The following is a 25,888-nucleotide window of genomic DNA, read 5'->3' as shown; positions in this document are numbered from 1 at the left end:
AAGGCATAACAAGTGGGGTTCCGCAGGGGTCTGTTTTGGGACTGGCTCTGTTCAATATCTTCATTAACGACTTAGATATTGGCATAGAAAGTACGCTTATTAAGTTTGCGGATGATACCAAACTGGGAGGGATTGCAACTGCTTTGGAGGACAGGGTCATAATTCAAAATGATCTGGACAAATTGGAGAAATGGTCTGAGTTAAACAGGATGAAGTTTAACAAAGACAAATGCAAAGTGCTCCACTTAGGAAGAAAAAATCAGTTTCACACATACAGAATGGGAACAGACTGTCTAGGAAGGAGTACGGCAGAAAGGGATCTAGGGGTTATAGTGGACCACAAGCTAAATATGAGTCAACAGTGTGATGCTGTTGCAAAAAAAGCAAACATGATTCTGGGATGTATTAACAGGTGTGTTGTGAGCAAGACACGAGAAGTCATTCTTTCGCTCTACTCTGCTCTGGTTAGGCCTCAGCTGGAATATTGTGTCCAGTTTTGGGCACCGCATTTCAAGAAAGATGTGGAGAAATTGGAAAGGGTCCAGAGAAGAGCAACAAGAATGATTAAAGGTCTTGAGAACATGACCTATGGAGGAAGACTGAAAGAATTGGGTTTGTTTAGTTTGGAAAAGAGAAGACTGAGAGGAGACATGATAGCAGTTTTCAGGTATCTAAAAGGGTGTCATAAGGAGGAGGGAGAAAACTTGTTCACCTTAGCCTCTAAGGATAGAACAAGAAGCAATGGGCTTAAACTGCAGCAAGGGAGGTCTAGGGGTATGTCTACACCCAGCCGCTAGTTCGGCGGCTGGGAATCGAAGTTCTGGGTTCGACTTATCGCGTCTTATCTGGACGCGATAAGTCGAACCAGGAAGTGATCGCCGTCGACTGCGGTACTCCAGCTAGACAAGAGGAGTACCGCGGCGTCGACGGGGGAGCCTGCCTGCCGTGTGTGGACCGAGGTAAGTTCGAACTAAGGTACTTTGACTTCAGCTACGTTATTCACGTAGCTGAAGTTGCGTACCTTAGTTCGAATTGGGGGGTAAGTGTAGACCAAGCCTAGGTTGGACATTAGGAAAAAGTTCCTAACTGTCAGGGTGGTTAAACACTGGAATAAATTGCCTAGGGAGGATGTGGAATCTCCATCTCTGGAGATATTTAAGAGTAGGTTAGATAAATGTCTATCAGGGATGGTCTAGACAGTATTTGGTCCTGCCATGCGGGCAGGGGACTGGACTCGATGACCTCTCGAGGTCCCTTCCAGTCCTAGAATCTATGAATCTATGAATCTATAGATAAGATTTTATTCATGATGAGTGAGTAAAGGGAAGGTGTTGTGGGTTGATCTTTATGGTGTGTGAGAGAGCTGGGCAGAGAGGTATTTGGTGATAGGTGGCCTGATGGTTATAATTAACTTAACTACCTGCTTTCAGGATTTTTATTTGGGCACCCAGCTGTGGCAGTTACGTCCCATTGGCCACCTTATTGGTAACACTTAAATACCCTCTCTGCTACTTTAATTGGCACAGGCACCACGCTGTGACATATGAAACATGAAGAAACTGCTAGAGTGACAATGGGAAAATAGAGTGAGCTAGTATTTAGATTCTTAACATAAATAAATTATATATTAATTGCTTCCTTAAACACTAACACTAGAAATATTATTCCAGCATGAAAGCCATCAAAATAGAGTGAACTTCAAGCTGCAAAACAGGACTAGACCATTACTAACAACAATACAGAGTTGCCTGAGTTTAAATTGATGTCTCAATTGTCATCAGAAGGTTGATATGAGATAAGCTAACATCAATGACTGCCAAGCATTCTAATAAAATGTCTGAAAAATTCCAGGAGAAACACATTTATATTTGGGTGATATGCTGCTCTGAACCAAAATGTTTCTGGGTTAATCCTCTGCTTCCACTAACTTTCTCTGAAAACGTGTTTTGCAGGCATTACTTCAAAGCATGATAATTACCACATTTAGATGAAATTAATCATGAAGCAGCTTACAGCCATGTTATCTAGCTAAGGGGTCTACTGAAGCCTTTAAGAAGTGCCTAGCAGTTGCCAGATATGGAAATTTTAAAAGGTGTATATTGCAGTGATATGAATCATTTATCATAATAATCTGCCATTGCTATAGGTTATAAAAAAATAAACAAACTGGAAGCATCATTTACAACAACAGACGCGATCTAAATAAACCTCCAAGCTCTCTCTTTCATTTTTTCCATATAAGTCGTCATTTACTAGGCCAACATTCCTTAATATATTTTAGAGCAGCAAGTTACGGTTAAAGGCATTAATGTGTTTTCCCCCTCATCTTAAGTATGTAACAAATAGTAAAATTTAAGCTAATATCTAAATTGTTTTTCCATTCAGAAAATGTCACAATTTATTCTTATTTTTAAGAGCAGAAAAATTCACGATGGCTGATTTTAACAACATATAGCAATATAGAAGCAATACTGAAGCCAAGATTTTCAAACCAGGTAGCTTGAAGTTACACTCCTAAATCCATATTCAGGCACTTGGGTTGGGATTTTGAAAGTTAACGTGAGTTGGAGGCAAAATTCTCAAAAGGGATTTAGGCTCCTAAATCACATAGCTGCTTTTGAAAATTTTACCCTAGGAACCTAACTCCTGAAAATCCCAGTCCTAACTAAGTGGCCTAATTTTGCAAAGTGCTGAACACCCTACAGTTCCCACAGAAGTTTCTGAAAGTGCTCAGCAGTTTTGAAAATCAGGTCACTTATTCAGGTGCCTAAATATGTATGTTGTGACCTCGCTTTAGGAATCCATTTTTTGGAAAGCGTGTCTCAATTGTTTCTTAAGCAAGTATAATTCTCCTATATGACCGCAAATGTCAGGATGAATGGACTCTGAAACTCTTAAGGAGAATGGAAAACAGATGACTAATAAATCAGGTAAAATCCTGGTGCAATTGAAGTAAATGAGAGTTTTCTCACTCTCTTTAATGTGTCCAGGAGTTAGCTTTTAGAGTATTGTAATATTCACTTATAGAAATCAAAACATTTATTGGGACACAGCAAGTAACAATTCCAGCACACAGGAGCAGGACTTAACTTCCTCCTAACCCTTCCATCCCTGTATCCAGACAACACGCAATATCAAAACAGGACAACAGTATAACACTAAAATAAAGATGCAGCACAACCTATTGATGGAGATGTTGTCAGCCCTGATCATGACAGTATTTTGTTGCAGGGGGAAAATAGCCTTTCATTATTTCTGGCCCTCACAAACCTAATTGCCATTTTTTCCTAATAGACTTTTTTGCTGATCTTCCCTGGCTGACTGATTCTCTTTCAGGTGTGCATAGAAAAAATTAGCTTATCCTTCTCCCCATCAGTACTAGGTGATGTATAGGTGTTATTCTATATTCCTCTCCTTTACTGGATCTCTTTGCCTATCATCCCAGAAAGAGCTATTTAGAGAACTTTCACATTTGGTCCCTTTAAATCTTTCCTTATAAATGTGTGTTCCTTACATCAGAAGGAAAGGCATGCACATATCATAAAATTGTTGAGTATGCTTCCTGGAAGCCATATAATAGGATCAGGAACCATGGCCATCAGGCTGCCACAGAGTAGGAATACTGTTCTAGATACCTATTGGACATTCCTTGACCAGCAGAGAGACTTCGCAATAAGCAAACTGTCTTTGACGTTAGCTGTAGAGACTTATTGATCTCCAGCAATAATGAAAATAGTTTTTGTTTCTTTTAAAAAATGATTATTTTCAAAAAAGATGGTCCACTGATACTTTACCTTAAGCAATAAAGTGGAAATCGTGGTAGAATTTTGTGCAGCAGTTAAAATATAGAGCAAGATTTTCAAAAGTAATTGGTGCTTTTTCATTTTTTGGTGCCCAACTTGAGATACCTTAAAAGGGCCTTTATCAGAAAGTGCTGAGGACACCTTTGGTAACCCGGCCCCTTCTTTTGAGCCACCCAAATATTAAGGCACCCAAAATCCCTAGTTACTTCCAACAATCTTGGCCATAGCCTTTCCTATAAAGACCCCTTAAAACTTTTACAATCAATAAACCACTGCTAACAGAATCGCTTGTCAGCTTTGGAGGCTTGTGAAACATCTCCACTGTAATTTTACAGTAGTTATTAGTGAATATTTAAAGGCAGACATATTCCAGTATGGGTTACCAATATACCAGCATATTGTAGAGTAAGGCGACAATTTACCTTCTTTCTTTATAGGTGGAAGTGAAGGCTTTTCTTTCACTGACTCTTGAAAAGAATTAAAGTACAGTTAAACACATTTTTATTTAAAAAAAACAAATATTTTAACAAATATGATCTGGCTTTATTCTTATCTGTACTGGCTAAAGGGATCAATTTTGAATTCAAACTAGAAATAAGCATCTGGCAGCTAGCATATGTGTATCTCAGTGAAACAGCTAAGCAGTGCTTTATTCTTTTACCCCTTTCTAGTATGGGTAGCTCGAGCTTTTCCTAAGGCCTCGATCAACATTCTTTTGAAGTAAACTAGAAGTACACAGTAGCTGCAAATAACAGCTAAACTACACACAGTGTGATAAAAAAACCTTAAGCTTATATAATGCCTTTCATGCAACTGTATCCCTAGGAGGTTTATAATAAACCAGTATACAAGAATGTCCCAATATTCTCTTTCAGAGTATGGTAAGTTTGAGCTTAAGTTAATTTACTAAATATTTCAAACCTTGGTCTGGAATGAATTCTACATTCAGAGTTCATGATAACGTTACACAGCTTCTCCATAGATTTTTAGCATAATGTATATTTTAGAATAGCTTACAGGTCGACTTCAGATATGCTGAACAATCTGTAAATTTATACACAGGCAGCAATTCAGGTAAATACATAGGTTTCAAATTGTTGATTATCTTCTCCCAGGAGGATGCTCTATGAAATTAACAGACTTATAGATTCAAACTGCAATGGGAACTAGGCATGTATATCAAGGAGTAAAAAGATCCCCAAAGCAAAGCAGCTTTCAACTCAACTCAGTGGAAAGGTAATATACTGCAGTTCTAATGCTAATGCTGCACTGACATGTCAAGTCCACCTGGAGTCAATGCTATTTCTGGAGGCATCATTTTATAAACTGGAGATAATGCAACCTTTTCTTGGGAAGGCCATAAAACAAAAAATTACTATAATTTAACCTAGAGGTTACAAACATAGACTATAGTCTCAGCATCTGTGGGTAACCATATTGTCTGAATTCTACCTCTATATGATAGATGATATGCTGACCACATATCACGTCAATCCAATGACAGAGTTTAAGGACGCCAAAGTATAGGACATATATTGTGATCCGCTAACTAGGTTGGACTTAAACCAGCAGGACCCACTATAATCTTTAGATGCTTCAACAGGACTCTTGATTCACATTGCCAAAAATTTAAGATAAAAAGTTACCGAAGTAGATGCTTCCCACTGTAAACTCAGATGAACACTAATCATATATCTTATCTCTCACTTAGCTGGTGGCCAGATGCTAGCGTGGACTTAACCAGTTCCCATGGCTGTACTAAGCTGTGTATGGGTCTTGTACAGAAACACAGCAGAACCAAAGGTCTCATACAACATGAGAAGAAGCTCTAACGGGTAAGCCAAATAAGAACCCTTCCTTCTGTCCAATCCACACAGAAATTTGCAAACCTTGCCTCAGATGGAAGTTGCTGTTTGTATATCTTATAATTTCTTCTTACTTTAGCTTCCAATTAGCTTTTTTAATAAAGAGCAAGAGTGAGAGAAAAGATGAACAGAAATGTCAGATATCAGAAAGCTGCATACTGAAAGTGGTCATTAGATGTTTTTTTCAGTATTTTACATTCAGAATGGTTCTTGATCAGCAGAAGAGGAACTACTGACCATGCTATTATTGACCAAAATGAAATTGAGAACAGCATTTGGCTGCTTGACTTGGGCCTTGCACATTTGACACAGCAACAGGACTTTTAAGCCAATGTGTCTTGTATGGATGGCAATTAAAGTCCCACTTGCTGCCCATAGCAAGGGTTCAAAGGAGTGGAAATAGAGGAGGTGGCAGGTGGCATCTGATGTGTGAGAATTTCCATCATCAGAACAAAAAACATAATTAAAGTCACTGAGAGACCAATCTCCGTATAGTCTGCTGTCACGCTAGCAGATGTAGCAGATTTTAAAAACAATTAGTTGAGTGGGGATATTTGCTTGCTAATGTGAATTAGTATGGTAGAAGAGTAAGACACCATAGACAGTTGAGCAATATGAAGTTATGAATGAGTGTATATTTCATTGTGATTAAACAAACATTCCCTGTCTTCTTCCAGCACAAACAATTTTTAAGTAAAACAATTAGGTTTCCAGTATATTTCACAGATTAATTTGCTAACCCTCCCCCAATCGTCTGTATAATCATGTGCCAATCACGGGCAGAGATTTGGAGAGGAAGCAGCAAAATATTGTTTTACTAAGGCCGGAGCTGCCTGTTCACTTCTTTCTCATGGAGCAGCAAGGGAAACAGCCTCCTTACAAGTGCCTCTAGGTGTGCATAAGGAATGTACCAGATAGTCCTAGCAGTCCCCTCCCACCCCATTAGTCACTCTAACAACACACAAGGAGAAGGCAAGGACCAAGCTGCTGCTTCACTGAGTTAAGTCCCAAAGACACTGGAACCTGCCTTTCTCCCTGTCAGTGACTGCCTACATAGCCCTAGCCCAGAGTTTAAAGAGCTTCAATTTGGAGTAAGTCTGCACTTCTTTTCCTTCACCTACCAATCCAGGCCACCATCTTTGCTCCCTCCTTCCAGCCAATCAACGAGGGGAACCTCCAGCACTCAGGGAGACCTGATTGCCACATAAACTAAAGGGGATCTAAGTGACCAACCACCCACCACCTAGAATTCCTGGATAACTTACTTGGACCAGTGCTACTGCTGTGATGAAACTGATAGAGGGGGGCTCTAGAGGGGCTTCAGTGAGGTTACACCATGACTAGTCAGGAAGTATTAGACTGAATGGCAGGGGAAAGACTTGCTAGCGTGGGGATGTATGGAGCTGATAGGATTTCTGGGAAAGAAAGAGAATATAATTAATGTGGGGGGTGGTGGTTTAGGATTGTTAACCAGGGAATATCACATGCATCATTGACAAAGGCGGAATTTTTTTGATGGAGCCTTGATAACATTTTGACAGCACATCACTGATCTAAACATTTCGATTGCAAGTTGTTGGGGCAGGGAGCATATCTGTCTGAGATGTCTCAATACATCACCAACAATAATAATTCCCTGACTCGAAACAACTGCAAATAGCTCTCCAATCTTACTGGCTGTTCTTGTTGATTAAGAATGGCAACACATTCTCTTAGGGCCTGAATTTCAGGTCTATATCAGTGCCCACCATGGGGTCAATCCACTGGGAACAAAGGGAAATGGACTAAATAACCTAATGGGGATGGGCTAGATAACTGTATAGTTTTTTCTGTCTTTAGCTACTACAATAATTATCAGCTGAGCAGCATTCAACAGGAGTTTTAAATACAATAAATAAAGACTTCAATGAATCAGAGGATTTGAGTGGCTGAAATTCTAAGCCATCTTGAACCATCTTTTCAGTTACCACTTGTAAATGAGCTCTACATTTTAGTGAACAAGCATGAAGCCTGTCTGTCCTGATCAGCACCATGCCAGAGGAGGATAATAGCCTTAAGCCTGTAGAACACTTCAAACGGAAGCAGAGTGAAATGTTTATGAATGCATCCAATCTACAGTAAATGCTACTTCAAAGAAAGCAGATGACCCGTGAGAATTCAAAAAAGTTCCACGGTACGAATCAAGTGTAAAACAAGTAAGAGAGAGAAATGATCAGGCAGGTGATTCACCTACATGTATAGGTGAACTTTGGGAATGTCCAGTTGAAAATATACCAGTGACTCATGTTTTCATTTTCTTTAATGCTTAATTCTTTTCCACTTAGGAATTATTAAAATGAAATCAGCTTCTCCCACTAACAGCATGTTCCACAGCCATCTGTGGCCATTAGGGATGTTAACAATAGAATAAGGGTTTCATTATGAGATTACAATCATACAGGCATCAGAACTACATATATTTACACAGGCTACAGTCAGTTGGGGGAAGGAAGAAAAGGTATTTTGTAAGATGTGTGATCAGGGGTTCCCATATGTATTACCGGTGTTACGTGAGCTATATGGTCTAGCCATTCATTTTGCAACAATTTTTTTAAGGTGATGGTATGTGAACCAATGAAGTTTGGGAGCTACTGGTGTAGATAACAACACTACTCCTTAAAATAAACCACCACAGGCCAGATCATCTATGCTATAAATTGTCATGGTTCCACTGATGTCAATAGACTTCAGTTGAGATATTTACAACAGGCCCTATATTTTCAAACATTGGAGAATTTGTGAATTCTCCTAGGAAGGGGGGAATCCATATTTCTTTTGAGCAAGCTGAGCACAAATACATTCCAAATTATATATTTGCGATGGGTTCAGCAGTTTTGTGGTGAAACTTTAGCTGTAAAAACTTATGGGGAATGAATAAAGTCTGGTGCAAACTTAAAAATGGCTGAAGCCATTACAGAAAAGGGGCCTGAAATAAAAATTATATTCCAAACTGCCTCATGAAACTGACATAAATGCTTTGAGCATGAAAAATCAGACTGTTTATTCTGTGCTGCAAGTTGTGCATGATGTCCCTTTAAATACTCCTTACTACATTTCCCTTACTTCCCTTTGCTGTAGGGTCAGATATATATAGATATATAAAGACTTTAAGCTGAAGTTTGCTCAGATGTACATTTTAGTTGTATTTCTGAACATGTACATAGTCAGCATTCTCACTCTGTGTGAAAAGGGAAATCTGAATAATGCAATGTCCATCCACTCATCTTTATAGGTGACATACAGTACTCTAATTACACCCTAAAAAGTGCAGCAAAAATCTATGAGGAAGCAACTTCACACAGAACCTACTGCAATCAAGATAAAAATCAATGCATTTGTAACCATGACTATGTATGGCTCTTCCTCTCAAGAACATCTGCCCATTCTATTATCCTAATCATTTAACCATATTTCTCTCTGAGTTATGTATAACAAAGCCACAAAGCTGACACTGCATATTAAAAACCAGAGCAAGAATGGCCATTAGGTATATTTTATTAAAAAGTTAAACAATCATAACTAAGAGGTCTAGATTATGTCCAATTTGTTTCCAACAGCAACCGTGACCTCTATGAACCTCTCGAGGAGAAAGACAGACAGGAAATTTTGCAGTGTAGCTGGATGCATGATAAACAGGACTAGACTGAGGAAGTGCTCGTTATGGACTAATAAAAGATTTAAGGCAGTTTTCTGAGGTCAAGGGCCTAGAAAATGAGCCTACCCTACTCATGTAAGTGGACTCTTACCAGCATTTTGTGCAAGGTCTCAAGAAGTAACAGAGCATCAAATCAACTCAGACCTATGGGATTTACCAATACTAGGCTCACCTTACCTTTTTGCCTGTGAAGAAGGTAAAAGGAGCTATGTTGAGTATGGATGTTTCAAATATTGTGTATCTATCAGTGACTTGAAAAATTATTACAGGTACTGAATGGGTCTATACCAAGAGATATGTGAAGTGATTGTACTGTATGTGCTCATGCTAGTAATTACACTTTAAAATGTTAATCCTTTAATAAAAACACAATGTAATTACTTCTATCATTGTATGGATTTTAACAATGATCATTTCTTTTATGTATTCTTACCTGATTTTTTTTTAAATATCGATTTAAATATAGTTGAGTTAAGAATTGCAATTGTAGCAGGTCCTGAAATCTATGGAAATTTTTAGTCTACCTTAAGAGTGATTTTAATATACATACATACACACCTATACATACAAACACATATATACACCTATAGAAACACACACACACACACACATACATATATATACACATACACACACACACAAACATATTCTTCACTGTTGTATTGTGTAATGGAATATTGTTAATGCCATTTGTTGAACAGTAAAAGCTGTGTTATCCAACACTTTACCAACTGGAAAGCTCAAGAAACTGGCATTTTGGGGTTCTGGATCCAGGCGGCTCCCTGCAAGCGGCAACATGTCCCTGCTGCTCCTAGGTGGAGAAATGGCCATGGGGGTTCCATGCGCTGCTCCCACCCCGCCCCACCCTGAGCGCTGGCTCCACAGCTCCCATTGGCTGGGGACTGTGGCCAATGGGAGCTGCGGGGGAAGCGCCTATGGGTATAGGCAGCATGCAGAGCCACCTGGCCGTGCCTCTGCCTAGGAGCAGCAGAGACATGTTGCCATTTGCGGAGAGCCACCCAAGGTGAGCGCCACCCGGATCTGGCACCCCGAAACCCCTCTTGCACCCCAACCCCCTGCCTGAGCCCACTCCTGCACCCAAACTCCCTCCCAGAGCCCATGCTCTGCACCCCCTCAACCCCAGCCTTGAGCCCCCTCCCGCACCCAAACTCCCTCCCTCCATTGGTTAACTAACTCTTAGTTAACCAGAATTTTTGACTGACCGGCAACCCCCATCCCCCCAGCATTCCGGATAACAAAGCTTTTACTGTACAATGTATCAAATTTGAAATTCAATAAAAAATACCTAGAACCCAGAAGTCATTCAATGTGTCACTTATGGTACAGTATTCTAAAATAATCAGGAACTGCTGAATGATCATCTTTGTATTGTCATAGGAACTTTCAGGGAAAATGACATAGTCAAGGACAAATTTTAGGAATGAGAAAAAATTTTCATGGAAAAAGTTAAGGATTTCATATGGAGTCTGATCCAAAGACCTCTGAAGTCAATGGAAATACTCCCACTGTCTTCAATTGGGTCAGGTCTGCAGTTTGTCCATACAATGGCAGCAGAAAATATATAACACTAACTAATGTACCATTTTAACTTGGCTGATATGCATTGATGTTTAGCATATAGTAATTATTTTAAATATCAGTCCTGGTGATTCAGAAGTGCATATTATTTTGAGGGAACAATATTGTTTCCCTTCATAAAAATATCAACTTTGCATTGCTTGAGTCATAGGCATATACAACTAATCCTGTTATTTCTGAATGTGACTAGACAAATAAGCATTGCATTAATCTACAGACCAACACAAACACTGTAGAAGCAATCAGATTAGAATAATTAATTAAAGATAGGCCAACCAGCTGGTAAGAAAGTGCCGGTAACTCACTCAACACTTTTGAAGGGCAAGAGGCAAAGTGAGTATATAGTTACCTGCATAGTCATTACATTCAGTTTGTACTAACTCCAGGCTTGTTCATTCCCAGTTTGCCATTCCCCAAAGGGGTTTTTAAAAGAATGATTATGTAGCTTCAAAACAGACTGACTATCAGACACTGTCATGTCATTCTAAAACAACTGTACTATGCTTTGTTTGGGCAGATTCCCCAATTATCAAATAGTGCCTGGGTATTTCAAATCCAGCCCATCTCAATCTTCCATTTATTCTTAAAGCCTTGGCATTCCTGGTTCTTGTCTGAAATGATGAACACTGAGCCCAAGAGCACTTGTTTTGTTTTGAATTTGACTTGATGGGAACCAAATCATCCCACAAGAGATTCAGCTGCGGAAACAAAAGCACTATGTGTATCACCCTGTTCGTCCTCTCCCCTCCCTCCCACCTCTGCATGTTCAGGGATTAATTTACAAGAAAGGATTAAAGAAATTAACTATACATAGCTAAAATAGGCAATGCTTAAAAGGTAACAGAACAATAACTGTCATCTTGATAAAAAGTTCAGTTGCTCTTGCAAGGTTCAACAACAGGTAGGCCACTGCTCCATTAGGAGAGCAGATTAAAAGTTCTTCCTCTGCTGAACTGACTAAAACCAGCCAATCAATCAGTCACTGAGAGGCTGCTCACGCTGCCAGAGAGCAACCGCCTTCCTTTTTTAGAGAAGCTTTATTTCCACAATACCAACTGCAATGGAGAAGCAGCCATATGCTGAGCCAATTGTTACTGCAAAGTGAGTAAGTGAGCTAGGGGATGGAGGGGAAAAGGCAGAGGCCCTTGAATTGAGTAGCTTCTCACAAAAATGATATCACCATTTCTACCCTCAGAACCCATTATTATTATATAGAGATATACCTATCTCATAGAACTGGAAGGGACCTTGAAAGGTGATTGAGTTGAGTTGAGTCCAGTCCCCTGCCTTCACAGCAGGACTAAGTACCATCCCTGACAGATTTTTTGCCCCAGAACCCTAAATGGCCCCCTCCAGGATTGAACTCATAACCCTGGGTTTAGCAGGCCAATGCTCAAACCAGTGAGCTATCCCTCCCACCCATTCATTAGACAGTCGGGATAAAATTTTCAACAGTGACTTAGGAGCCTACGTGCTCATGTCAGAAGTTACATAGGCACTTTGGAGATAAGTCTCATTGAAAATCAATGGGAGTCATATGCATAACCATTTTAGATGCTTTTGCACAGAGGCATAGCGAGCGCCCTCCGTACCCCCTGACTGGAGGGGGCCCCGCAAGGAAGGGGGCCCCTAAAAGTGGCAAAATAAATACTGCATTCCAGTTTCTGCACTGTAAGGGGCCCCGCCCGGACATATGTTCGGAGGGGGCCACCGTTCGGAGGGGGCCACGTTCTTTGTTGCTACGGCCCTGCTTTTGCAAATCCCAATCTGCATCTGTAGATGCCTAAATACCTTTGAAATTTGGGCCTAAGATACTTTTGAAACACCAGAAGGAACCATTTTGATAATCTAGTCTGACCTCCTGTATAATACAGGCCATAGAACTTCCCCAAAACAATTCCTAAAGAAAATCTTGTAGGAAAAACATTGAATCATGATATACAAATTGCCAGTGATGGGTAATCTACCACAACCTTTGGTAAATTGTTCCATTGGCTAATTACTATCAATGTTAAAAATGTACACCTTATTTCTGGTCTGAATTTGTATAACTTTAACTTCCATCAACTGGATCATGTTATACCTTTCTCTGCTAGATTGAAGAGCCAATTATCAAATATTTTTCCCCACATAGGTACTTATGGACTGTAATCAAGTCATTCAACCTTCTCTTTGTTAAGCTAAATAGATTGAGCTCCTTGAGTCTATCTCCATAATGCATGTTTTCTAACCCTTTAATCGTTCTTGTCTCTGAACCTCTCCAATTTATCAACATCCTTTTTGCATTGTGGACACCAGAATTGGACACAGTATTCCAGCTGCAATAGTTACACCAGTGCCAAATGCTATTTGCATCTGCTCAGATACGTATAACCTTATTTTTACTATAAGACCAAATTTGACAATGTTTGTCTCCTGCTGAGTTGGGAAACATCAGTAAGGTGAGTAGGCTTGTTTTTCATTTTCTTAGAGTATAGGAAGCAAGTATCTAGGTAGGGGCCTACAGTATTTAGTTTGCAAACGTATGTGCAAAGTAAAACCAAAAAGAATATTCTTATATCCCATAAATCCGCTATTTATTACAGTCCAAGACACCTAGCACCAAGAGCCTGATTCTCCATTGCCTTCTGCTGTACATTGTCATATAGACACCTGTACAAAGTGAGTATGAAATGCTACCAAATCAAATTCTCCATTCACCTACCCCAGTTTTACATCTACTTTGCACAAATAAGTATAAATGGCAATACGAGGAGCAAGGCAATAGGGAACTGGGCTCAGGGGGTAAATTAGGATGTCACATGGGGCTATAACTGTAAGTAACAGGGAAAATTAAGCAATGGAAAATTTAGGTGGAATTTAATAAAATTTTTCTTAACTTTGAAATCTATTAAGACTGAGAATAATCTTCTAAAGAGGTTCAGACATTTAAAACTAAGCTAGATAAAGAACTTGGAGAGATACTGTATGGAATCATCTTGCATTGTGAGAAGGATGAATTAGATGACCTAATAGGTCATCTCCATCTCCACTTTCTATGATTTTATTATACAAAACCCCACAAACAGGAAATTGTTAGCAACGTTGAAAGATAGAGGAAAACCAGCACATAACATCACCAGCTGGCAACAATGTAAATCTTAACTCAGACTTTCTATGGGTTAATAAACATAGCCCAGTCCTCACAGTAGCCTGCATAGCTTGTGTCTGAAGGGAAAAGCAGCTATTAGTGGAGAATGCCAGGAAACAGCAGGTGAGTCATAAACAGAACCCAGGGGAGGATAGAAAAAGAAGTAAGGATGGGTCTGAGATGCTAATAATGCCAGGAGCAAGTTATTAGCTAGGAATGAATCAGTCTGCAACACAGGCAATGAAGCCTAGAGCTCCAGTAAACCAGACAGGGAACCCAGATGTTCAAAATGAGAATGGTGGGTTTTGCTCCATGGATAATAAAATAATAATAATGATGATGATGATGATGATATAAGACCACAAGCAGAAGCAGAGCCCTTTTTTGCTGAGGGCTGTACAAACACACAGGACATCCTGGCCCTGCTCCAATATGCATAGGGTATAGAGACAAGACACAAGTGAGTGTAACAAACAATCAATCGGAGGAAAGCTGTTGAGGGAGTACCAGGGTAAAAGCAATAAGCAACTGCAAGTGCCTACTCTTACAATCCGTACAACTCAATGTTTCTGACTCACATTTTTTTCTGGTTTTAAAATTATAATTTTTAAAATTCCCTATCAATTCATAGTCTTCTGTCCTCCCTTAACTTTTGCCCTACACATATAAATCTCTGAATAAGGCAACCCTAGGCAACTCACTGCCGATTATCTTTTTGTTATTTTATTTATATATTTGTTTCCCCCATTTCTCTCTCTCCTAAGCTATCCCGAATGAGTCCCGCTTCTCCAGCATTATTAGTTTCCTCCTGTAGTGGGGCTGCTGCCCCACTCCATGAGAAAAAGGGCTGGAACAGGCCAGAGAGGCTGCACAGACCAGCAGCCAATCAGCAAAGGCCTGTGGAGAGCCAATCAGGGCAAAGAAAGAGGCAGCCAATCAGGGCAAAGAAAGAGGCAGCCAATCAGGGCCAGGCTGGGCCCTATATAAAGGCTGCCTAGCAAAGGAGAGGGAGTCTCTCCCTGACTAGCAAGGGAGGAGGGCTGGCTCCTGTGGTAAGGAGGTAGCACCTTGGACAGAACAGTGCTGGGCAGGCTCGGGGAGCAGAGGAGAGCTCCGGCCCAGTTACCTGCCAGGCTGCAGCCCCTGCTAAAAAGGGTCAAGAAGGTGCATGAGGCCAAAGGGGAAGTGGCCCAGGGAGGATAGGCGGACAAGAGGAAAGAGGAGGAGGGCAGAGAGAGGCTGCCGCTAGAGGATCCCTGGGTTGGGACCCAGAGTAGTGGGTGGGCCTGGGTCTCTCCCCTTGCCAGGGCCAGCTCCAGGGTTTTGGCCGCCCCAAGCAGCCAAAAAAAAAAAAGCAGTGATCGTGATCTGCGGCGGCAATTCGGCGGGAGGTCCTTCGCTCCCAGGCGGCGTGAGGGACCGTCCGCCGAATTGCCGCCGAATACCTGGACGTGCCGCCCCTCTCCAGAGCAGCCGCCCCAAGCACCTGCTTGACAAGCTGGTGCCTGGATCTGGCACTGCCCCTTGCACTGCACCTGGCCACAGAGGAGTGTGGCTGAGACAGACTGAAACTTGCCCTGAGGTGAGGGGCTAGACTTTGGGGTTGTGGTTGGCCACAGAGGCAGGTGCAAGCCGAAGGACTGTCGTTACCCCGCTCCCCCGAACGGGGGTGAGAATGGAGTCATGGATACTGCCAAGTGGGGAGCAATGCGGTGGTTCCCAAATCAGCAGAGCAGACAATGGGTGAGACACCACGTGCAGAGGGCGCTCTACAGCTGACAAGAGCTAATTCCCGGAGCAACCAACAGGAGGCACCAGCGGTAGTGAGTCCTGACCTCTTTAAGCCTCCATATACAACTACCACCCACCTCCTGGGGAAGACTCACTCATAAAAACCCTGTAAAGCCAAATTTGAGGAAATGCCCAATTAAGCTATCCTTCTTTAACACACCTTCACCTCCACAATCATATTTCATCAATTTCACAGATAGAGTTTGCTGCTCTACAAATAGGTCCCATGCACCTTCAAAATGTACAGTAACACATGTACACCCCACATTCTTCACAGTCCCACTATCACAAAAAACAGCCTAACTCTGGCCTCAGTACTATCAATATACAGGCCTGTTAAGCATCCGGGGATCAGTGAATGGTCTGAGGTGTTGTTTTCTCGTGGGAAAGTATGACATTGGCATTTAGTGGCATCTCTCCTTTCAACTGTGCACAAGGTTTTCTCGGCTTATTTTCTTTTCAGTTGATCTGGGACCAAAAGCCCCTGCCCCCCATTCAAGCCTCTTGTCGTAGGGTGCTGTGTCTTAGCTACATTGATGGGTATGCCAAGAGTGTTTCTATCAAGTACAATATTATGCCATTCAAACCATGGTTAGTTCGCTGCTATTTGCTGGCTCTACTGGAAGTACTGCCCAGGAAGGTGATACTTCTGAGAAGGGTTTCATGTTTGGCTGGCATTTTAGCATTGTTCCAGGGTGTACCACCTTGCAGGAGTGACCATTGCAGCATAGTTGGCTGGGAGAGGAACAGACATAAATAAGAGCTACAAATCTCTAATTCATTCTTTTAAGAAGGAACACCTACATATGGTAATGTTCAGTAGCAGAAAAAGCAGGCAGACAAAAGAAAAGAATAGATAATTGGCCACCAGTTGTCACCACTATTTTATCTTATCGATAGAAAACAACTATGTAACACGAGGAATGCACCAGGTAAATGTGGGCAGGGAAGCCTTACAAATGAAGGGTTTTGTGCAGATCAGGAATTTAAAAACTGGTCATAGGGATTTCTTTGTCTGCCTCTATAAAGCAGAGTAGCAAAGGCCAAACTGTGGGAGAATAGAATGGCCTTTTCTCCTCATTTCCCATGTATCTGTGCCCTTTTGCAAGTTGCAAAGACTGGCATTAAACAGCACAGAGTGAAGAACAATATGCCTGCCATCAGACCATGCAAAAAAAGCAACAGAGAGGCCCTGTCCCCTCATCCCTGAGCACCTCAGTTCTGCTCCCTGCAAGGCTATTATAACATCCCTCCTCCAAACACAGAGGACACAGCCATTCCTCCCAGTAGAGTGCCTCACTGAACCCGCATAGGTGAATATTCCAGATACATGACAGTATCAAGGTAATAATTTTAATCTTTACATTTGAGGGCAAATGCAGCCTCATTGTTTAAATGTCCCCAAAGCAGGTTCACTTGAATACAACAAAGGCAGGGTTAAAAGACATTGGTATTCTGAGAGCAGGCAGCGCACCGGATTATCCCTGTCTAGCACAGGAATAATCTCCATGGTGGGAGTGCTGAGGGGCCGCTGCCTTGTCAGGGGTGTCCGAGTACAAATAGGCACATCACACACACTGATCTATGATAGGCAGCTTGTTGCACTGAGGACCTCCCTTGTTCCATTCTGGGTTGTTGTTTTTTTGGTGGGCACCTGTGCATGACACTCACAAAGGATTTGTCTGCACAGGCCAGATTCTGAAAGATTCTAAGCCTCTTCCTGAGCAGATCAGTCCCTATATTTGTAAGCAGTAGCTGTTTTTGCTAAATGCCATTTGTACGTTCTGTGTAATAGGCTCTCTTCCAAGAGGATGGATTTTCACCAAGTACTGAACACCTACCTTCCAAAGGATAAAAATAAACAAGCAGGCCCCTTTCTCAATCACATTTCAAGTTGGACACCCCAAAATTGAGGGACTTAAAATCACAGCTCACTTTTGAAAATCTTGGCCATTGTTCTTGTTACCCCATCCAGACTGCTTCTCAGCAAGACTCCTTCATGAATGTGCACAGATATGGCTCTATATTTGTCCAGTCTAGCGGAGTAGGGGTTTTTAAATAGGATTGTGCCAGGGCCTTATTTCTGCCAATTATGTTTGTTTAAGCGAGACCTCTGAGTTTATAACAACAGAATTATCTGTTTTTCAGAACAATTAGCACAATGTTTTTGTACTAACTGAAGGTCAGAGGATTAATGTGTTTTATCTCCAATACACTTTTAAAAGCTAATTAAGAATCCTCCAATTCATTTTGTACTGAGCACATTCAATATTAGTCTACTCTGCAGCAGAGAGAGAGAAAGAGAGATGACACGAGGGGATTAAGAAAGGGAGAGAATTTGCCTGCAAACAAACAAATACACCTTAGCGCAGGGTTCGGCAACCTGTGGCACACGTCCCATCAGGGAAATCCGCTGGCAGTCCGGGACGATTTGTTTACCTGCAGCGTCCGCAGGTTCAGCCGATCGCGGCTCCCACTGGCCGCGGTTCGCCGCTCCAGGCCAATGGGGGCAGTGGGAAGCGGTGCGGGCTGAGGGATGTGCTGGCCACCACTTCCCGCAGCCCCCATTGGCCTCGAATGGCAAACCATGGCCAGTGGGAGCTGCGATCGGTCAAACCTGCAGACGCTGCAGGTAAACAAACCATCCCGGCCCACCAGCAGATTTCCCTGATGGGCCACGTACCAAAGGTTAACGATCCCTGCCTTAGAGAGACAGTTAGCTGGGGTGCTTCAGTTAGGGGTGCTGGGGATGCAGCAGGGTTTAAGGTTTTGTTTACTGGCCTTTCAGCATTCCTGCTAAAAAATTGTTCCAACGCCACTGGCAGTTAGTACAGAGATGTGCAAAAGTACATTCATGTAATGCAAGGGGTAAAATTGCAACATGGACAAAAAAAAACCCCTGTCATTTTCCAATTTGCACTAATTTAAAACATTAATCAGAAAATATAAAGGATATGCTGTGAGGTGTAAAATGTTGCCCTTTAGCTGGGGAAAAGGTGGGTGGCAGGGGCAGAGTTGCCCCCAAAGCATTATTTTGAGGCTCTTATTATTTATATAGAATCTCTCTCTGCCTCTCAGTCTCAACCACACACACAGTCCATCATTTCACTGTAGGAAGAGACTGCGTTAACAGGCCTTGTGGAAGCTGTGAGTTTTATGGAGGGATTTGAATGACAGCATGAAGCCCAATTTGGGGGATAGGGTTTCAGGAAGTACGTTCCAGGTATAAACGGGCCATGCAGCACAGACAGTGCAGAAACAAGCATGAAAGGCACAAAGGGAAATGAAAGAGTTGATGGGAAGCAGAGAGAGACAAAAGCAGAGAAGTAGGCAGTAGGGAGGTAAAGCAGGGCTTTGAAGGCCTGGGCAAGGAGCTTGTTTTTAATGCAATAGACACTGCCTGTCCTTTTAATTGGAAAAGGTAAAAATAATAAAATAGGAAACCATCCCCATCATCCTGCTTTTGGTTTGCTTATTCAGACTGAAAGTTCAAGCCTTCCAAGGTTCACCATTCAGCAAACTCTGTTGTATCTGCCCAAAGCATGTAAATACAACCACACGCTGAGATTGCTCATTTTTAAACTTTGGGCTATACGGTACTATCCTGTTGATCAAATGTGGCAATTATTGCAGGTTTAAAACCTTCTGGGGATAACAATAGATGCTGCCACTCAATGCTGAAAAAGAGAACATGAATTCAAAGAGCAAGTCCAATGACAAATAACAGCGACATGTGTAACTAGAATATATTATGGATTACCATCTTCTAACACAAAGGCTAGAAAAGTCTTCAAAAATGCAGCAAATTAGGGAGCTAAAAAAAGGGACAGAAATGTGGGACTGTCTTGCATTGTTTAATTTCTCTCTTTCCAGCATCGTTAAGATGACTCACAAGGTTCAGTAACGGCTTCTGAAGATGAACATGTTAATAACTTTATACTGCAGTTTGACGATAAAATGTAATCTTTTAAAATTCAATAGTCTCACATGAAAAGCAAGTTTGGAGCCAGAATAAAGTTATAAGGGTCATTTTGAATTGCCATCTCAAGTTATGATATTTTATTTTTAATTCTATATTTATACATTTAAAGATACAATTTAACTTTATACTTCAGTAAACTATGGAATATATATCCTCCCAGTTTATGATGTAATTTAACATGAGATCTGAATAATTAGAAAGCATAGCTCATGCCAGGAATACCTGAATTGTAGGCCTGGCTCTGATAATGCTTCCTCTGATCCTGGTTTTAACCCTTTCATTGTGGTGTTAGGCTCTGTTCCATTCTATTCTTATACTGTGATCATCACCACGGCATCTAAGTGCCCATTAACTGTTATTACAATTGTGAGTACTCAACACCTCTCAAAAAAAAATAATCAACCCTTGGTATCACAAGATGGGCATTCATAAATGCTTTTTTTCTGAGCTACTCTTCATAAGGTTTTTCATGAATAGATCAGCCCTATTTATATACATGACTAATAGAGATGTTATTGTAAGTTCTACTATTGTCTTTTGAGTGAATATATCTTCTTTAAGAATTAGTATAAAAGTCCCTGTCTTTGTTACTTTAATCCTTTGCATTTTGGAGTTCAGCAGCCTTATCAGTAACCTCCTTCCTATTGTATCACATGAGCTTACATCCACAAACTGCAAAGCATTAAAGATCCTTATGTGTACACTAGAACAATACTGCTAGAGTTAGTTGCCCCAGGTGTTAAAAAATCATAAGGCAGACCCCAAAAAGTCATGAGATTAGCTCGAAAATTACAATAATGTTAAAACAATAAATTGTGGGTTCTTTTTATTTGCCTTCTGGTGTTTGAGCCTTTAGGGTTTCTGTTTTCAAGCCTTTCTCCCTAATCATGAGAGTAGACAAGTACTTTTTTTTTAAATAAAAAGCTGAGATACTCCCTTAATCACACGACTCCAGCAGATGGGGCTTTAAGAAAAACACCAAATAATGCATGATGTGTGATAAAAATAATGAGAGTTGGCAACACTGTAAATTGTAATTTGTCTCCTCCATTATGATTTCTTGCTTTTAGGGGTTCAAAAGGAGATATCTGGTTTTGATGCTGTTTCACTTCTGAATTACATGGCATGTAATGTAGTTTCCTTCTCCGTGGACTATGCCTTGATATGGTGGGACAGCTTGCATGGTCCCATGACCCTGAGAGCTATGCTAGTGGTAATATAACTGGTAAGGCCACCCAGGCCAGGTTGAAGACTAGAAACCAGACCAAAGGCAGTCCACCAATCTGCCTGGTAGGGCCTGGCTGGGAGTGGGCTAACAACTGCTCCCATAAAAAACCAAAGCTGTTATGGAAACCTACACTACTGCTCAGCTCAACAAACTGAGCCTAATTCAACTCAACTCAGTTAGACCTAGAAGAAAGATGATGATGCAAAGTGACCAAACCTGAAAGGAAGCTACTCCTCTGACGAATCTGCTCCATCCTAAATCCGTACCAAAATCGGTATGTGGAACATGCAGACACTATATAAGTCTGGTAAAACAGCCCAAGTAACAAAAGAAATGGACAAATATAAACTAGATATAGTAGGCCTAAGTGAAGTGAGATGGGTAACATCATGACAAATAACTGTCACCTGGACACATTCTACTATATTCTGGGCTACTGAATGCCAATGTCCTGAACCGGGATGTGGGTGGTCAGGCCTAGCAGTCAGAGCAGAAGTGGTCAGGCCTAGCACAGACATGGTCAGAGCTGGAGTTCCAAGCCAAAAACCAGGAGTCAGGGACCAAGCAAGGCTGGAGCAGACTGGAAGGACAGTAGCAAGGTTGGGAACAAGCCAGGATCAGGGCTGGAGTAAGGTTAGGAACAGGCGAGACAAGGAGAGGTTGCAGCTGTGGGTGTGTGTATTGAGAAGCCACAGATCAGTTGTTGCTGTTAGGCTTAAGAGCAGGCTTGCTGACTTTCTCAACCAATGAGGCGGAGTAGTCAATCAGGCAGTCCTGGTGTGGTTCAGCTGTGCTCATAGGCTCCCGAGAGACTGGGCAGGTACAGCGGCAAGTCCTCATTCCTGGCAGCGGGTAATGTACATAGAGATGGCATAATATGATACTGTAAAGGAGGGGAGCTAAAAGCCTGACAGGATTATAACAGCACAATTTACATCAAAGTTTCAGAAAGTAGCATTCAGTGCTACTCTCTAACGAATCAAGTTAGCCAACGGGAACAAGAAAACTTCTGTGAACAGAAGTAGCCAAGGTCCTGAAAAGGGATGTCCTCCTGGTGATTGGAGACATGAACACTAAAGGGGGGGAGCAACAATACGGGCAGGGAAGTAATTATGGGGAAACAAGGCCTTTGTTAAATGAACAAAAATGGGGAAATATTTGCTGATTTTTGTGGAATGAATGATCTGATCATTGGAGGAACTATTTCCCCTCACTATACTAGTCACAAGATAACTGGCAGGTAGCCAGACCACAGAACAGGGAACAAAATTGATCACATTGCAATTCAGCGCAAATGGATAAGAACTTTAGAGGTTGTACGTAACAAGAATGGAGCAGAGACAGTAACACATCATCAACCTGATGACCCATGGAGAAAAGTAAGCTAATACAAATTATCTCCAGACCTATGCACAATTAGTAGGGCTGAAAATCAACACAGAGAAAATGAAAACCATGAGAATCAACACCCAACAAGAAACACCAATAACACTTTATGAGATTGGCATAGAAGAGGTCCGACACTTCACAATTCTTGACAGCGCCATGAGCAAAAAAGATGGAACCGACAGAAAACCAGACATGCCTCTGCAACCCCAATGCCAATCTAGGGAAACAGAATCTTTGCCCTCCTAACTAAGCTTTGACTATTTAACACCATTGTAAAGTCTATCTTAGTGAATGGTACTGAAATCTGGAGACTTATCAAGACCTTATTATCTAAACTTCAAGTTTCTCTAAACAGCTGCCTTAGACAAATCCTCAACATTAGATGGCCAGAAAAAAAATGACAAATGAAGAGCTTTGGGGGAGGAAGAAACAGAAATTGATAGGACAGGAAATTATGAAACAAAAATAAAAATGGCTAGAACATACATGAAGGAAAGAATCAAACAACGTAAGACAAGCACTGGTCAGGAATTCCCAGGGCACGATGGGGTGAGATAGACCAAGGAAAACTTGGAAATGCACAATAAAAGCAGAAATGAAAGATATTAAAATGACATGGGAAGAAGCTTCATTTGAATTTTAAACATGCTTGAATATGTGTCAACACTAAATCATTACAACAATGATTGCAAATTCTAGTGTAGACAGGACATAAACATTTGTTCCTAGTTATCACTTTAAAAAAAACAACTCTGCTTTTGTCTACCCTAAGTAGTATTTAACATGTTAAAGCACGTTTGTTAATATTATTTTTAACACAACTCATTTCTCCCAGCATAAAGCCTCTTAGACAACTAACTGCCTATTTTCTCTGCTACTTGTTACCATTTGCACCTACAATTATTTGAATATGAAAAAACTATCCCTGAAAAATTTAAGGCCATAGCTGAATCCCCCTTTACATATACTACTTTTTTTTTAAATCAAGCATCCATTAGCTATACCAAACATTGACTACATTGAGTGGTGTTACTTATGCCACAGCTTAATTTGGTGTTAGAAGTGGGGAGAGGATGACTTATTTCTGTCCAGATCTCAAATCCACAGAATAAGAGGGAACCCTGCAGTCTTAAGTAATGGGAATTTACATATTAACCTATTTTAAATGTTTAAAAACTGAAAATACATATATTAAATAATCAAATGTCTATTGAAAAACCTGACAAATTTCAATTTCTTACCTGCTTTTTTTATTTCAGGGACAGTCTTCTCAGGGGATTTCTTTTTTTCCTCTTCTTTTTCTAACATTTAATTAGAGAAAGTCATTTGATATGCTAGAACTATGAATCACACATTCAAATATGCAGTCACCCAAGCCCTGGTGGGCACATGCTGAAAAAATGTGACTTATTTTTGAGTTTAGATCAGATGATTCCCATCTAGACATTGCACACACCTAGTTACAAAGCAATCAGATAAAAAATGAAAATTAATCGGTAAGCATCAACTTTGGATATTCTGGACCCTTAATAATTCATGAAAGGCCAGGCGAGACTCATCAGTGCAGGAATGTCGTACCTTTTAATTTAAGTTACCAGTGGTAGCTGCAAATCTTATTCATTACTATCAAAACAACATGGTACTGATGTCATTGGAACTGGCATGCAGAGTACAAAGCTACGTGTCCCACCATTTTCACATATGGCAATATAGCCATGTCCTGTTATATCAGGGAGAACCATTAAAATTGCCATGGACAGCCTCACAACCGGGGGGCTAAACCACCATGTTTGCCATTGGTTCTCTGGCTTGTCAACCAGGAAAAGCTTTAAAATATTGATACAAACTGAAAAAGTAGTAAAACATGGGATGGTGATGTTAAGGTATGGGAAAATCATCCATTAGGAGAGCATTGTGGTACTGCAAGTTTAGAGTTTGATCTGCCGCAATTGAAGTTAATGGGAATTTAGCCGTTGATTTCAATGGGATCAGCCTCTCAACAAACTTTCCAATTCCATACCTTTCTTTTTAGTTTCAGAAACAGCTCTCTTCTCTTGGGTTATCCTCTTTTCCTCTTCTGTTCCTAAGAAAAGATTTAAAAGAAATTCAGTTGCTTTTTTTTATATCTTACTAAAGAACGATGATCCACATTTTATAAAACAATAAGGTAAAAGACCCGAACAAGGCCCGATACTTAAACAGAGAGTAAGGCAAAAGACAGCATAGCTGTGGGAGGACTTATCTACCCAGATGTGTCTTATCTCTATGGCCTCCACGTTGGTAAACCATGACGACTTGTGACAGATGACTACACTTGTATTGGGCCAAACTGTGCCATTGGGTAGATCAACCTGTTTCAGATGGTACACATTCCCTCTGTGCTGTGTTTTATTAAATCTGCCTGGTTTTGGCCAACTGAAGTATGCTTTGGAAGATTTGCCATCACAATGCGGAAAACGTACATCTGGAGATCAGTCCATGCAATGGAGAAGACATGCAAATCTAGACCAATTAGTCGCTTATTAAAAACGCTACTGTCATCCCCTCAAATATATAAACATACTCTATATTCCAGTGAGTCCACACAAAGCTGAGGATAGAATTGGAGCCAGTGTGTGCACCAGTAATTATTTAAGAAATAGGCACTTATTCAATCAATTATACCCATTGACCTACTATAAATACAATTTTTGAAGCGATACAGTAACCCTGCATTTGTTCTGACTTAGTGCTTCCCTTATAAAACCTGACTGACAATAGAAAAGCTTGCAAGAGATACTCAGCAATAAGTGCAGAATCCCATCAAAAGCCTATATAAATAATATACCCTCATAACATTTTTATGAATAGGACCTTTAAAACTGTCATTACAAGATATCTGCTATTCATGGTGAATTGCAGTTAAACCATTGTCTACTAAAGAACATGATAATCTTTTAAATTCATTTCTCTCTGTTTTATGGATTCACTGGGCAACAGTGGAAATTAGCTTTTTGCTCTATGAAGGCCACAACAATTTAATTACTTATTGCATGCGTGTTATTAATCGGTAGAATAGAATTAGGTATGAGACATCAGGAAACTCATTTCCTATCGTCTTTCTCTCTCTTTGTTAGGGAATGAATTCCCACTAAATGCTAGTAAATTACAGCAAACATATGCCCTTTGTACTGCCCACCCCATAGCCATCCAGGTTTGCCTCTCCAAGTTGTGTATTATGGGTATCAGCTGAGTTAGCAGAGCTATAGTTTTTTATTTTGTGATGCTTTGCTATTATGAATATGTACAAGAAGCCAGCCTATATTGTTATATAGAATAGCACATGCAAAATATCATGAGTCCATAAAGTCAGAGCTCTTTCTTTCCTTGAAAATTGTTCCGGGGTAGAAGAAGCTTTTCTGAAGCTA

General features: G+C 40.8%; 1 protein-coding gene across 1 annotated transcript in view; it reads right to left on the bottom strand.

Moving 5' to 3' along the window:
• The window catches only part of TRDN (triadin), a 291,579-nt gene that overhangs the window by 117,974 nt on the left and 147,717 nt on the right, over positions 1–25,888 (bottom strand). Inside the window, exons 16-18 of the mRNA XM_029911016.1 lie at positions 24,502–24,564; positions 23,723–23,782; positions 4,226–4,270 (exon numbers count right to left, since the gene is read on the bottom strand). Of these exons, the coding sequence (XP_029766876.1) occupies positions 4,226–4,270; positions 23,723–23,782; positions 24,502–24,564 (168 nt within the window). The remainder of the gene's footprint in view (positions 1–4,225; positions 4,271–23,722; positions 23,783–24,501; positions 24,565–25,888) is intronic.

The sequence above is a fragment of the Terrapene carolina genome, unplaced genomic scaffold, assembly GCF_002925995.2.
Source record: "Terrapene carolina triunguis isolate 2854851 unplaced genomic scaffold, T_m_triunguis-2.0 Scaffold85, whole genome shotgun sequence".
Classification (NCBI taxonomy): domain Eukaryota; kingdom Metazoa; phylum Chordata; order Testudines; family Emydidae; genus Terrapene; species Terrapene triunguis.
The sequence above is the reverse complement of the archived record's forward strand: the minus strand, read 5'-3'. Positions and strand labels throughout refer to the sequence as shown.